Here is a 15,245-nt window from a genome sequence, read left to right as displayed (position 1 = left end):
CCAGTTCAGTGTCTCACACTGAACTGGTTAACAAAAAGTACCGCAACACACGGGACAACAACAAGTTTTCCTTAATCGCTTCAGCCTTACAGCAGCCTGTGAGGTAGCAGAAAAACACAATAACGTGTTCCCAGCAGGTGACGTGCGAAAGCTGCTGTGTGAAAGAGAAGACTGTTGAATCAGCAAGGACAAAGACTGAGTCACAGCACCGATTGGAAATCGAGAGTCAGGCGAACGTGGCTGCTAATAGCGTGGCGCGTTATGGAAAAAGAACTGCTCGCAAGGACAAGAATGGTGAAGATTACTACCACTAAAGCACGAGCTCAACATCCCAAATCCCCCTTCTGCACTTGCCCACTTTCTACGCCAAAGTAAAGAAGAAAAAAATAGAAAAAGCAGCGTCACTGACTGATGCTGACCTCTGCATGGCCAGCAGTTCACAGCTGCCTTTGTTTACTGAGATGTGGTTCACAGTACATATACTATATATATATATATATATAAAAACCCTCACTTCCATGCTTTTGTTTGCTGATTTAGCTGTCTTCTTTTCTGTGGGAAACTGAACCAGCAGCTAATGGCTGCTCAAACAACGGGGTGAAAGTGCTGAAGCAGGGCTCGCTCATCGCTAGATAAGCACTGCCGTGGCCGCGCTGCTGCGCTCAGGTGACTGAACCACAGCAGAGAGCCAGCCGGTCATGACACCACACTTTTCCTCTCTGCAGCTTTGTTGCACATTAAAACAGGCAGGTAAAATTCAAACAAGCTGCCAAAGCACCTGAAAAGTCCCTAAATCCTGCTGTGAAGCATTTCTGTATGGAGAATCGTGTAAGTATTTGACAGTTTTGCAGTTTGAGGAGTGGAATAAATGGCTTTTTCTCTTGATTTCTGCATGTCAGTGAAGTAAAAAAAAAAGAAAAGGTCAGTGACTCATAAAAGATGTGGGAGAACCGGTTCTGTCGTTATCTAGTGCCGAGGATGAGCTTTTTCAGCCAATCAATACCAGCAAAACAAAGACCTTGTGTCTCACTCTCTGGAGCAGAAAACACGTTTCTTTTCTTTTAAATGAGTTAAAATATTACATTTTTTTTAGTCTTTGCTTTTTTCAAAAAAACAAACAAAACAAAACCAAAAAAAACATCTCACCTGATGATGACGCACTGGTTCTCACGGTCGATCATCATGTTCCTGTACATGTTGTCTGCCAGAGCGTAGATGTGAGGGGGGTTCTCATACTGAGCCTGCAAACACACAACGTTCAAAATCAACTTGAATTACCTGGCAACACATGCGGGCTGTGAAATTTGAAAGTAGCAGCCAGGAAAACTTTGTTTTGTTCTTGCGCTGGTATAATTGCACTGTGTTCCAGAGCTCTCTCTATTGTCCAGCATCAGATCCGTTGGCCATTGTTGCGCTTACAGTGTGATGAACACGGGCACTGAGGTTTTTGTTTTGACTACAAACAAAAAAACAAAAAAAACAACGTATCCTGTTCCTGTAAATACCTCAGTAATCAGCAAACGACTGCTATTTTGTAGTCAGAAAACCGTTCCCGTAAAGTGCGGCACTTCCTACAGTTTTGCTAATGTTGGCTCCGAAAAAAATAAAATAAATAAATACCAAAAATAAAATGAGGAGCAGCGTTAAGGAAGTAGCGAGACAGGCGGGGGAAGTAAGTCAAATTGCTGAGTGGCAAACTGCCCCTGTTAGTTCTGGCCTTTCCGCTTGCTAAGTGACATTAGAAAATATAGAAAAGTGCTAATTCCATTAAGTGGGCATGATGAGTTATTGCCCAGATGGTGAATAGTCGGCTTTGATCAACACCAATGAAGAGAGATGACGCCAGTGCAGCAGCTGAGCAAACAATCTGGGCCCTTCTGAGTCTCACAGCGTCAGAGCAAACCTGAACTTTAGCCTGCAGCTCTCGCTGATAACTCGGTGCAGGCTGCCGCCAATCCCGGGGCCGCTCGTGCACAAACCTAAGGTGAAAACCTGGCTGGTGTGATGCCAAGCTGTTTTTTTTTTTTTTTTTGCTGTAAGTTCTTCTGAGAGTCTGTCGGTGGTTCCACGCAAGAGAGAGGAGCCACCGACAGCTCATCAGCCAGGCGTGTGAAGACGCTGCCAGGAAGCCTCGGGGCCTGAGTCGGGTTTCTGACAGCAACGTGTGAGCCAACCCGCTGGAAAGTTCTCACTTCGGCTAACACAGCTCCTTTCAGCTTTTGTCCTTCGCACCGCCGCCATCCTAAACTCTTGGGACCATTAGGCCTTTTCATCTTTTCCCCAGAAAGGAGAGTCTTTACAGCTGGTTTCAGTCCCCCTTGACTGCAAAAATGCACTTTTGATAAAAAAAAATGGCTTCTTTTTACAATGTCCATGCTACTGTCCACTTCCGGCTGCTTCTTCTGCAGCTTGCAGTGGTTGCCGATAGCTTTCTGGTCTAGCAAGAACAATGCGAATCCTCGCATTACTCTTGTTTGGATCCTCGACTGGATCCTCGGTGCACGGACCAGCAGTAAGAGCTTTCAAAACCGACTTTCTACAAGATGTATTAGCTCGTTGACATCACGATGCAAGACAGCTGCTGGAGATGGCCACGAATGAGCCACACAGCGGATACTCACCGCGCCCTGATACATCTCTATTTCCTTTTCCCCAAAATAGGGCATCTGCTTGAAGGGGTTGATGGAGATGAGCACCGGGCCGATGTATGTCTGGCGAGGTTGTACGTCAAGGGTGACAAATTACAAAGAGAAAGTGGAGCGGGTCAGAGAGAGGAGCGGCGGAGTGCAGTGGAGTTCTGATGAGCTGGCTGAGGTCTAAGTAAGTATCGAGTTCTTACAAATGACAGAGAATGGAGCGACCGTGTTAGCGCACTGAGGTTTCAAACAGCGCTCAAGGCAGATGAAGCTGCTATTGTGGGTGGCCTACAGTGACCCGCGGGCCCGACAGGGCGAGCGGCCGCCGAGCCCGACTGGAAGGTCCGACTCGACCGCGTTGACTGTAAAAAGAGTGTTTGCTAAAGTCGAGCGCTGCAGTGAGGGCCGCCGACGTTTATGTAATGTCCTTCTGCTTTGTCAACATCAGCGTTGCTTCTCAAAGGGGGTCATTCATTCATTCATCGACCCACTTTGCGTCATGAACAGATTATGTGTGTTCGCATCGGTGTGTGTGTGTGTGTGTGTGCATGTGTACGTGTGTGTGTGTGTGTGTGTGTGTGTGTGTGTGTGTGTGTGTGAGTGTGCGGCCACAGCTGCACTTTTGAAAACCTAAACCCCTCATTTGTGTGATGTACTGTATGAAAATGATAGCTCTCCGAACGCCGTTTTGAATCAAAAGAAGACATCAGCGTCGCTGCCGTCCACCTCTTCACCGCGTGGACGTCGACGTTTCTCGCAGCTTTTTTTTTTTAACGCTTTCAGGCACCACAGTGCCGGCGAACCCCCGGAGCAGGTCTGCGGTTGTGCGGAAGGAGCTGGGCGGAGGTGCTACACACAGGGGCCCCTTTGCCCCGTGTGTAGCACCTCCTCCCACCAGCTCCTGGATGAAGGCGTCACCTCCCGACAGCGACTGTTACTCACTGCTGACTGTGTGAGTGACCATTCAGCTATTCTGGGAAGTCGCGCGGACGGGAGAGACGCGCCGCCGCTATTTCCCGCCGGCCTGCGAAGCGAATGGGGAAGGATACAAAGATGTAGTCATCCATGTATCTTTTCTTGAGGTTGTCCACGATGGCGTCCTCGTTGATCTTGCTGAGCAGCACCATGTCGTCCACCCCGCTGTGTTTGACATTGTGGCTCTGCCAGTGGTACCGGTAGTGGCCCCGGCTCCCCTGTGACAAAAAAACACAAACACACACACACACAATGGTTAAACTGTCAGCTCGCTCAGGAAATAAAGGGCACAGAATGACAGCGTGGACTAAATGAGAAGCTGGCATCCAGGTGGTAGCGACCCAGTGGCCGTGAGTACATGAGTACTGCTGAAACCCCAGCGTCGAGTTAATCAGACCAAACGGAGGCCAAGAGAAGCGCTTAGCCAACAACACGAAGTCAAAGTCTGCACATTTTGAGCCTCCAGTGGGATGATGAGCTGTGTTTTTCTTTCAAACTGTGCTTGGTCAGGTTCCCACAAGTGCTTTGTGTTATTTGTCCAAGTGTTAGAGATGCTCTGACCTGACCTAAATCCACATCCAAACGTCCAGGGTTTCTCCCTAAATTCCTGTTTTGGTTTTAGAGCTGAGTAAGTCTCCAAAGAACTGAGCTCATCCGTCATGTGCTATGAGTCAGTGCCGTCTGGCTACCGTGGACGGATGGACCAGGGTCACGCCGTGCTCTTTCTCCTGGAGAGACTCTCTTTCTCCTGGACGGAGAACACCAGAAACATCTGCTGGGAGCATCCAGGAATATTAGACGGCACTGGAGTTAATTCTCAACTTCCTCTACCTCCTTCTCCTCAGAGGGGAACGGGGTCAGGAAGGAGCAAAGTTTCAATGAGAGCTGTCAATCATTTAAAGTAATGGGTCAACAAAGGGACGATCAGATGGGCTTTTTTTTAATCGACCTGCAAGGAACTCCTGGGATCGATAACATGAAATAAAATGCAGAAATCTTTTAGTTTAAGTCACCATATGCTTATAATAATCCCTTATATTTACACACTGAGCAGCTCAACACAAGAAAAACAAAGAAAAACACTGTAATAGTGGATAAGACGGCAGGGCAACAAGCAGTGGAGAGTAATTTTAAATTAAGTCATTAACTCTAAAGTACTCACACAGGGGAGAGGCCAAGTGACTTTTAATATCCTCCAGAGTGACTTTATTCTTTACTACTGCAAAAATAAAAGAGCTTTACAGAGTTGCTAGTAGTAGCATGGGAGAAGGTGAGGAATGTTTACAGCTCCTCAACTGGGTGTTTCCCCTCAGCAGGGAGGCGGCCAGTAATTGCAGCTTGATTAATTAGCCAGATCACAACCCATTAACATGTTTTACAGGTTTTGGGAACCGAAGCAGCAGGAGACGCTGACTTCCTTCCTTACTTAGCAACAATGCAACACGGTGATGTCACTCTCACAGGCCAAAACATCGTCTGTGATGATCAGTGGGGAGGAGGCATTATTCTTAAAGGAAAGGAGGAAAGACAAATGGGAAGTGTGCAAACACACGCACACATACACACACACACACACACACAAGATGATGAAAAAACAGGAAAACTGCATTTTGAGATTGCGTTTTTTTTTTTTTCCAATCTTGCATCCGCCATCTAAAATCACGTTTGTGCCACTGGCCTGTATAATCAGCATGACTTGCAACAGTCAGAGAAACAAAACTACGACACTGAAAGGCAGAGAAGGAAAAACCTCAAGATAAACTGCAGAGGCCAAAACTCAAGGATGAAAAAACAGAAAATGTTTGTCCTTCACACTAAAGCAGAAGTCACTGGTATGATGTGCAGAATAAGAATTCATTTATTTTTAGTTATTGGGAAAAAATATCGAGAGAAATAAAGTTTTTTTTAAGGTTGTGACATGTTTGTGGTAAAATTTGAGAAGGTGGACCTCCTGATTTTAGGAAATTGTGGGTTTCTTTTGCCGTCGCACCACCTGGTTTTCCTCTGGCGAGGGGACAGACGTGCTCGCTGATCTTCACCATCCCCAAAAAATGTAGCAACCCCTTTGCCACCATGAACAGTGAGTTCTCTCTCTTTCAGATGAGTGCCTTTTCCCGTCATAAGTACATGTTAAGCGAGAGCGCTGGCCCCGCCAAGGAAAAGTGAAAACAATTGTACACGCTATATTTAAGCCTTCTCCGCTATGTCTGGAATGGACGTGTGCCGATTGGAGGAGGGCGAGGTAATAAGCGAGAGACGTAGGAGGTTTACGTCAAATCTTCTGAGGACCGGGCTCATCTGTTTTGATTTAGGCCTGGTTTATTGACGTTCTTGGACTGAGGGAGTCGCCGGGCAGGAAAGGAGGGCTACACACAAAGACTTCTGGGAGTTGCCTGAAACAACCATCGCGCTTTCCAAGCCGAGCAAAAGATCCGGAGAAGTTGCGGGTCGTCCTCCCCTCGGCGGCTGGAGCCACGCACGTAGGTGATGAAGCGTTGGGCGCAGTTGGAGGTTGGGACACCCGAAACCACATATTTTGCACTTGTAATGAATGGCCTTTTATTATTGTGTTAAAATAATAGGGACATTTGTTATATGATGGCAGACACGTGTTTGCGAAAACTCTGATAAGCCACGTTGGGTAACTGGATTTTTCTAGTAGAAGTCAGGTGGAGTCTGACACACGCACACACACACACACACACACACACACACACACACACACGCACACACACACACACACACACACACACACACACACACACACACACACACACACACACACACACACACACACACAGGGGACAACTGTGAGCACTAGCCATAACAACCATCACCATGGACCCACAGGGCTCCGAAGCAACACACAGTCTTGTGTAGAAGCTCAGGGATTGAATTGAGTGAAACGCTGCCTTAAGGCCAATCACAGACTCTGACGCTAAGTAAAAAGCTGTGATCTGAACCCCCATGTATCCCCCCTGACCACAACCCACCGACGAGAGCTGAGGGATCACCAACAAAAGTGAACCCTGCGACCCCACCGTTCTACCAGAAGTTAATACAAAAGAATTTCAATAGTCGTTCCTGATCCATAAGCCCAGGGTTTCCCTCCATGCAAATACCATGACCATATATGGAGAGTGCAGAGCAGCTCTGGCTGGGCGTGCAGGAAATGGCTGGGACTGATTCAGTATCATAGGCGGCACTTTCCCCCTCATTTCTCCCCTCTGTGCCGCTCTGCGTTTCCACACCAGGGTCTGACGCACAGTCCGCCATGTGTTACTCTGCCGCTCCGTCCTCAGAGGGGAAAACCTGGAGCCGGGCCAGCAGAACAGCCTTCCTCTGCTTCTACATTCGGAAGCGACTAGAGGCGTAAATCAAGACTGGCCTGAAAGTCCAAAGAACAGAGCCAAGTTGGATAAAAGGGGGAGCACAAACTTAAGCGTAACGGATTGAATGCGAGTCAAATGGTGCTGGACTCAAGCAAGCTAAGACCCTAAATCTAGCTTAAGAACACAGCTTTCTTGGATCTACACAATGGACTAATTCTTTTGCTCTTCTACTTACTGGGTGGGCAGAGAAATGCCCAGGGGATTTCAGTGGACTTTGACTTTGTCCTTAAATGAACTGCTGCACTGCAGACCCTTCACATTAGCAGTGCCACCATGTACCAGCCACCTTGACCTGAACGGTGTTATCTTAAAATGTTCCAAAAACATTCCGGTCACAGGGACAAAAAAAACTTGAGCTTGAATGTGGAGGAGGTGCAGAACTGAACTGAAGCTTGTAACAACAAACTAGAGCAAAAACCCCAAAATCTTCAGGCACAACTGTATCCGCATGTCACTACGCTTGATTATTTTTGGTTCTTCACAGGGCTTTTGTTTCTTTTGTGAGAAATGATTGTGGCAGTAAGATATAATAAACAGAAAGGATGTGGACACAGGATGTGAACTCTACCTTTGCCATTTTTTGTATCAGTATGGACTCCACGGCTTCACTTTTCGATAGTACCTCACTGGTATCTCTCGCAGGTTAAGTAACAACACAACCAACCTCCAAGACCACCTGTAAACACAGTGCAAACACTAATGTTCAGATCTTTGGAGGTTTTTTATCAACGACTGCATTGGACTCTCAGATGAACAGAAAAAAAAATGGGTATAATGGGTGAAATACTGTAGTTCTCTTACGTTCAATAGATGTGAGAAATTCCAGAGCAACACCTGAACTGGCATTGGTAATCAGAGAGTCTATCACAGCACTGCATCAGATTACATGCTGTAAACGGCTGGTTTGGCTCACAGTCTTCTAATAGAAAGATGGCAGCAGCGTCCAGGGGCTGCAACTATGTCTCCTTTGGTGAACAGAACGGACACAAAGTCCCTGCAGGAGTTGGACGGGTTTCTTTTTGCTATGCAGAAAAGCTCCATCAGGAATCTCTGCAAAGCAATTTGATTTGAAACCACAAAAAAATTACGCAGCCGCCTTCCAGACTTCCCAGTGTATGAGAATGTCTCTTGGAAATCTTGCCTCTTAGTTGATCATGCGAGTGTCTTTGAAAGCATCACCAAGAACCAAGTTTAAAAACAGTCTACTCACCAACGTGTTATCAGTCAGCCACAAAGAGCCACTTAAATGACAGCTCAGATAGTTTAGTTGTCTAAAGAAAGTCTGCAGCCTGTGCAAAGTTCACTGGCAAACGGAAACCAAGCAAAAGCAATGTACAAAAAATAAGGTTTGATGCTCCGAGTAGTCGTAAAGTACAGTTAACAGTTAACTGCAATATAAATAGAGACAAATCCTGAGTTTGTCACATTTGGCTCAACATCATATAGTGAGGAAACCAGCTGCATCACCTGCCAACCAACTGAAGAGCCGCTGACTTCATCCTTTGCTGAGATATTAAAATAATTAATATGTATCCCAGAGCCTCTGCCTTTTCTTTCACCTACACCATCGGCCGGCCTTCGAACCCCCTCTTGACTGTGGTATCCAGCCTGAGGTTCTCACTGCAACCAGTCACCAGGGCCTCTGCTATCTTTTGCAGCTCCCTCCAGTCAGCCAACACCAATCAAACACATCTGCCTCCACAAGCCCAAACCTACTGGCATCTGACTCAGACTCCAGACCTGTTCCTGCCTCCCTTCACCTCCAATAATTACCTGTATACCTGCTTTATCCACTGTATTTGCCTGCTAATGGGTCCTAAATGCAGCTGAAACATAACAAATATGTCTGATTTAAAATGCATCCATCCATTTTCCATCACCACATCTGCTCTCTGAGCCGACAACACTGCACCACTGTGTCACCTGCCATTTCCAGCATACAACTAAAACAAGCATGAAACATGAAAAAAAATGAGGAAAAACAGCAATCTAAAAACAGGAAGAACAGAACAATGAAGACCAAAATGAAAAACACTGTTTAAATTAACAACTTCCCGTCCATGTCATGTGAAATACGTGAGCTGAGCAAAATAAAAGGCATCCGAACAGTTTTCTTGCCGTGAGATGCAACGCTGACCTAGTCTGCCTGAATGTGTTCGTAGGACACAGAACTTGAAACGCGATGTTTCTCACTCACAGGCCAAAACGCCTCTGCTTCAGTGTCTCGATTCCTCCCTAAAATTGTGGATGTGTGGAGCCTGGGGTCACTTGCAAGGGGGGAAATAAAAAGAAACGTATCACTGTGTAACATGAGTGCAGGCTGGTTGTAAAGATGCTATAATGGTGTATCTGCAGGGCAGGGCTGAGCACCAGCGCTCCCACAGAAGGAAGGAATAGTAATCAGCGTAAAGTGACACTGGGCGATTTTAGACGCAGCTTTGAGCTTTGCACAGTGTGTACAATGTGCAAAACCATGGAAACACCAAGCTTCTCATCCAAACCTTTTAAACTTTAAGAATCTGTCTCTGTAATTGGTGACAGCAACAGGGCCACTAATGAAAACCTGCTATCAAAGAAGATGCGGTTCAGGGTGGAAATCTACATAAAAAGTTACAAAGAGCTACATGTTTTTTTTGTTTTTTTTTACAGCTGACTCAGTAGTGGTTGGATGCTAACACACCATGTGCAGTGGAAAGTCATCCACAACGTCTTCCTCGGGCAACAACTGAATAACAGTCACTCTGAAACTGAACAGAACGACAGCAAAGCAGCTCAAATTCAACAGGCTCCTCTGAGTCGTCAGCTTCCTTTATGGAAGCAGAGTGGAGAATCAAGAGCCCGTCATCACTGTGATGGATTGCTGTCCTGTTCTTCAGCAGAAAGAGTGAACATCCCGTCATATCCATAAATAATCATGGTTAACATGAGTTGTGTTTAACCAGGATGGATTTGGGGCTGTTTGCTGTTAAAAAACTCTGCTCCCATGTAAAAATGGAGATGCATAATATTTACACAGAACCAGATTTCGACCCAACACCAGAGTGACCATCAGTTTTTGTTTTTCCCTTATCTGTCATGGCCCTCCTCACCAGCAGTGCTATCGAACCGTGTTTACTTTGTGTCTTCTGTTGCCTGGGTAAAGCAAACCAAAGAGGCACGGCTGACATGCTTCCTTTTGGCAGTAATTGGAGCCTTTTCTGTGGAGATCGTAACATATAGACTACAATTATGAAAAAAGCACACAGTGGTTGAGGCTACCAACAAAGATTCAGCCAAATCCCACCCCGAGTCTTTATTTTTTTCAGTGATGACTCAGTTTAATGTATTTGCTATTCTGCTTATGGTCACGCGGTCAGAACTGCACATAACTAGGAGAGGAAGCATTTGACAGAAGGCTGTTTCTGCAGTGTCCATGTGTCCAACAGACAATCAAACAGAACTATCAAAGTACAATCAAATAATAAAGGTATTGCTTTAATATTAATGTGCTGTTGAGTTGCACTGTTACACAACCGGACTGGTGGTGTGTTGTGTTCCAGACTTACAGGCTAATGGAGCGGATAAAAAAGCAACAACAACCCAAGGGAGACCGTGAATATAAACCAGTGCGCTCTCTGTGCACTGGGCTTCTGCTGGTGAATGGTAACGACCTTGGGTGCAGGAGGACACCACTTACAGTGTACACTGATATGATTCCTCACTTAAAAATGCACTGACTCAGCCCGAGCATGGGACATGTGCCAAGCAGGACAACTAATTTGAACCATCTTATTCTGTTTTTCCACTCAGTCAGTCCATGTCCCTATAGACTAACACAACAGCGGAGGGGCCTTTTTTTTTTTTTTTAAAGCTTTGACTCACTTCTTTCTTTCTTTGTTTTTCCCATCACATGACATTTGCCAAAAATACACACGTAAAACTCCAACATAGGAATTTATTGGACCATCTACTACTGCTGCTGCAGAGAAGCCTGGACCACCTTTTAAGTGATTCAAGGGTCCCATGTCAAAGCCATGACTCACACACCAGTATAGCAGTATGTAGAATAAATACTGCTGCGGTGTGTGGTGTGTTCAGTCGGGTGTCGGTGCTTTTTTGACAATACAAATGACTGATTTTTAGAACTGCGTGATTTGGCACGGTATGAATAAGTCAACAATGGACTTTGGACACATTCTATTGTTTGAAAACATTGGTAAAGTGACCTGTACACAAGGCTGGACCAAAACAAAAGGTGACTGCTGTGCCTTAAGAATAGCCTGCCTGCTCCCTCTTATCTTTATGAAACCACAAACAATGCCTTTCCCACTTCCAGACCAGTGTGAGGAAGTATGGTTGAACAATGGTAGCCTATAGGCCAGACCTGCTGTGGCTGACACCGTAAGGACAAATAACGTATCTACTGAGGGAGTAAAAAGAAGGGCACTGACTCAGGGTCAGAACACTGGCAGCCATGTGACGGTGTTGGAGCAAATAGCTTCCGTGGCTTCTCTGACCTTGTTTCCTGCGAAACGAGGGGAAATCAGAGACGCATATAGGTGACGTGGATATACGTAAGGGGTAAACTACTCGGTTTGTAATCAACGACAAAGAAAAATAAGCTTGACATGACAGAGTTGTGTGCAAAAAGATTAAAAACATATACTATAGTGTTGATGGATTGCTTTTACCTGCTTAAAGGGGTGTGGTCTGTTAATGTAGGCCAACGCTAGACAGCAGAGGTGACCTGATACCAACACCTGAGCACAACCTGATAAGCGTGATAATGACCGACACAGAAGTAGTATACTGCCACATATTTTACTTCTGTTCTCTTATCTCTTCTCAAACTGTGATGACAGTTGTAAATCTCAGTGACCTGCCAACTCCGAAAACAACAAACAATTTAGGGGGAAAAAACTGAAGCGGAAAGAGGGAGATATTCCTTCATGTACAGCCCATGAGATCAACACCAAGTCAAAGTGGTGGATGAAGCTAAATGCAGTTGTCACAGTGGCAAAGCAATATCAAACTTACCTTGTTAACTGGACTAGATGCGCACAGAGGCAGTGGATTTTAAACACAAACTGCAGTTGAAGCAGATGATAACTTTATGGTTGTTTAACCATGGATTAAAATGTGGATATATATCACCAGCTTTGGAGCTTCATTCCCAGAAATGATGAAGGGTTCAACTTAGGGCCATGGCGTTAAACAATGCAGTAGACTAGCTTTCAAAAAGGTTAAAGCAAACTGCATTCGGAACTTAATGATGTATTTGAACCTAAGAGTAAGTAACGAACCAAAGGAGTAAGAGCCTTTCACATCAAGCTACTAATGTGACTGTGCCGTTTAACTTCTTAATCAGCAACCTTTTGACAACCGTTTGTTTGTCTCCATGGAACTGAGGTCAGCTCATTAAACATCTGGATGGCTGCTCATCACACGAGGACTAGCAGGACAAACATAAGCTCCTCTGCAGGACACACAGCTCAGAGAAAACATTCAGCAGGAGAGAAGAGAAAACTGTCCCTCACACCAGCACTGCTTGGTGTATCACAATATCATGATTTACTGTAGCCTCCGTGTCACCTCCACAAACAGGAAAAGACAGACATAATAAATTAGACTATGGCCAATGACAAAGTAAGCATTTTGCAACAAAATGTTTTATGCAAAATTACTGAAAATGAGTGCTGATCTAAACAATGTACAATAAGCTACTTTAATTCCACAAAAGTGCTGTGGCAAGATCTGATGTTATAAAAAGTGTGAAATAAGGTTTACAGTAGAGGGAGTTTTCACATCTACCATTTCAGGAGAAAAAGACAAAATATTAACAGGTAACATCAATAAAGTGCAAAAGAAATAGTAAACTCCCCACTTGCAACTCAAAGATCACAGAGCAGATGATATTTGGCACTTCACAGTCTATCATTATCACGCTCTCCTCTTAATCTGACTGATTTACAAGTGCAGCCGTGGAATAAATCAAACAAGTGAAAACATCGCTGCAGCCCCTCGACAAAGACGTATGGAACTGAACATCAGGAGCGTGTGACTGCACTGAACCGCGGCAACAAGCTTAATGGGTTCCCCAGGTCTGCAGAACGGGTGTCCGTCCTGTTTTCTGAGAAAGGAACTGAATTCCTGAGTAGATCTCGACAGCAGAGAGCGGTTTGAAAAAGGAGCGCCAGCTTCGAAACGTTGGGAGAAGGGGAGGAGACGCTGGGTAAGCACCTCCCTGCTGGAGAAACTAATGCAAAACATCTGCCCTCAAACCCACTAGGTCTTCAGCATCTGGCAGAGAGGGAAGGGTGAGTGATACTGCTGTCTGCTCTTCCAGACAGCTGGGATGACAAACACATGATTTTCTCTCTCTGCCAATCTAAATAAAAGGCAAAACAGCCCTCTACAGTTTCTTTACTGAGAGGCAAAAACTACAACAGATTCTCCTGTCTTGACAACTGTAAACCTAGAATATTTCCTTTGGTAATGAGAAAAACATAATATCCATCCTGTTTAGTCTAAAATTAGTAAAGGCATATGACAAAATGTCACATGGAAGTTCAGACTTTTTGCTCAACAAAAGCAAAATTTGAGCTGGAATTGTTAGAGGAATACGTTTTCAATTGGCAATTTAAAGATACTGTGTTGTGATGATTTCTTGAACTTTTTAAAATTAAGGTTCATTGCAAAACAATACACACAACTGAATACACTGCAACACAAATACACTAATACACACCGCAATCTAAAGCTTGATTTTTAGGTTTCTCAGGTAAAAAAAAAACAAAAAAAACCTCCGTCACAGGTATTGTTGTCAAAGCACAATGACAGGGCCACATAACCTCCTGCATAACTTTGCTCTAGGCGTGTCTGCTTCAGGGATGGCATGCAGTAACCAGGAAAAACCTGTAATACACACACACACACACACACACAAACACACACACACACACACACACACACACACACATACACACACACACACACACCTGACACTGGCTCACTGTCTCTCCTCCTCTCCACATCCAAGACTAACCGGTTTTCAAGAGGGGCTGATGGCCTTCTCGGTACAAACAGCAGTGTTTATGTGTGACACTACAGCTCTCTGGATGTCACCCACACCAGTCATATGCAGCAGCTCCACATGGTCAACACATCACTTCACTTTACTTTCACACCAGGCGGGTTTTAATTTAGGAGAAGTCAGACTGGGGCGTTTCAACCTGGGAGATTAATGATTATCCAGACCTGGTAATATTAACTTCAAGAAAGGAGTTCTTCTACTTTCCAAACAAAAACACAGCAACTGAGCAAACCCTCAGTTGGCAAATGAAATACTCTAAATATAATAATCAACTAGGCAAAGTTACACAGAGTTATCCATCAGTGTGTTTACAAATGCATAAACTACAAAAGTTCAACAACGTGTGCATTTGCATCACTCACCATCCTCTGCTCTGTCCTATTCCCCGCGGCTCACAGGGTTATTCTAGTCCGAACCTCAGTGCGAGTTCAGTACGTTCAACAAGAAAAAGCTCTCTCAGAGATAGAAAAAAAAAAAAAAAAAAAAAAAGTCACGGGCAAAATATTCCCGACTGATTCCTGCGAGTGTCGACGCGTCTCCTCAGCGTTGCCCTCCTCCGTCCATGGTGGCGGGTCCGGGTCCGACACTGACAGCGGTGTTGGAGCACACTGGCGATCCGCAGGACGGAGCACAGTCCGCAAACATCGCTGATACAGAACACAGGAAACGGAGAGACGCGCTCCAATCAGCGGGCGGAACGCGATTAAATATTCATGAGGAACCACGCAACCAGTGCGCATGTGTCGTTGGGAGTGTTGGGAACGCCGCTAACAGGGGTAACAACAGAGCTGTGTGCGCGTGAGTGATGGCGCCGTTCCTATCTCACAGTTCTTGAATTAACTTTCGAGTTCAATGCCAGTGTGGTTTACCTCTGGCAGGTTTACTGTGTAAATTCTGGTAGAGCAGGAATGTAAAACTAGAGAATTGTTGTAGGTAACCCAAGGTGAGGCCAGTTTTTAGATGGTTAAGAACAAAAACGCTCGGCTCATTCAGAGTTTTGTTCAGAAAGAGCGCAGGGAGGTGCTGGTATGCAGCTCTGACGGCCACCTCACGGACTGAGGTGACTTGCAATGATGTTGAGCGGTGAGCTTGTAAGCTGTCCAACAGGCTGCCTGTCAAACTGTGCGTGCACGCGGGCGCGTTCACGCTTCAGTACTCTTGTATACCCAA

At 45.3% G+C, this 15,245-nt stretch overlaps 1 protein-coding gene across 2 annotated transcripts in view; it reads right to left on the bottom strand.

Moving 5' to 3' along the window:
- myo1ea (myosin IEa) overlaps window positions 1-14,726 on the bottom strand; it is a 39,556-nt gene extending 24,830 nt beyond the window's left edge. The window contains exons 1-4 of one of the 2 annotated variants that reach the window (XM_076024547.1): window positions 14,438-14,726; window positions 3,686-3,829; window positions 2,622-2,711; window positions 1,147-1,241 (exon numbers count right to left, since the gene is read on the bottom strand). In XM_076024547.1, the coding sequence (XP_075880662.1) occupies window positions 1,147-1,241; window positions 2,622-2,711; window positions 3,686-3,829; window positions 14,438-14,440 (332 nt within the window). In that variant the 5' untranslated portion in view covers window positions 14,441-14,726. The remainder of the gene's footprint in view (window positions 1-1,146; window positions 1,242-2,621; window positions 2,712-3,685; window positions 3,830-14,437) is intronic. The other variant, XM_076024557.1, reaches the window with a different exon arrangement.
- Between the last annotated feature and the right edge of the window lie 519 nt (window positions 14,727-15,245).

This window comes from Nelusetta ayraudi, unplaced genomic scaffold (assembly GCF_046127955.1).
Source record: "Nelusetta ayraudi isolate G7.1 ecotype Tasmania unplaced genomic scaffold, CSIRO-AGI_Nayr_v1 ptg000002l, whole genome shotgun sequence".
NCBI classification, from domain to species: Eukaryota; Metazoa; Chordata; class Actinopteri; order Tetraodontiformes; family Monacanthidae; genus Nelusetta; species Nelusetta ayraudi.
This window is presented reverse-complemented; position numbering and strand designations above follow the sequence as displayed.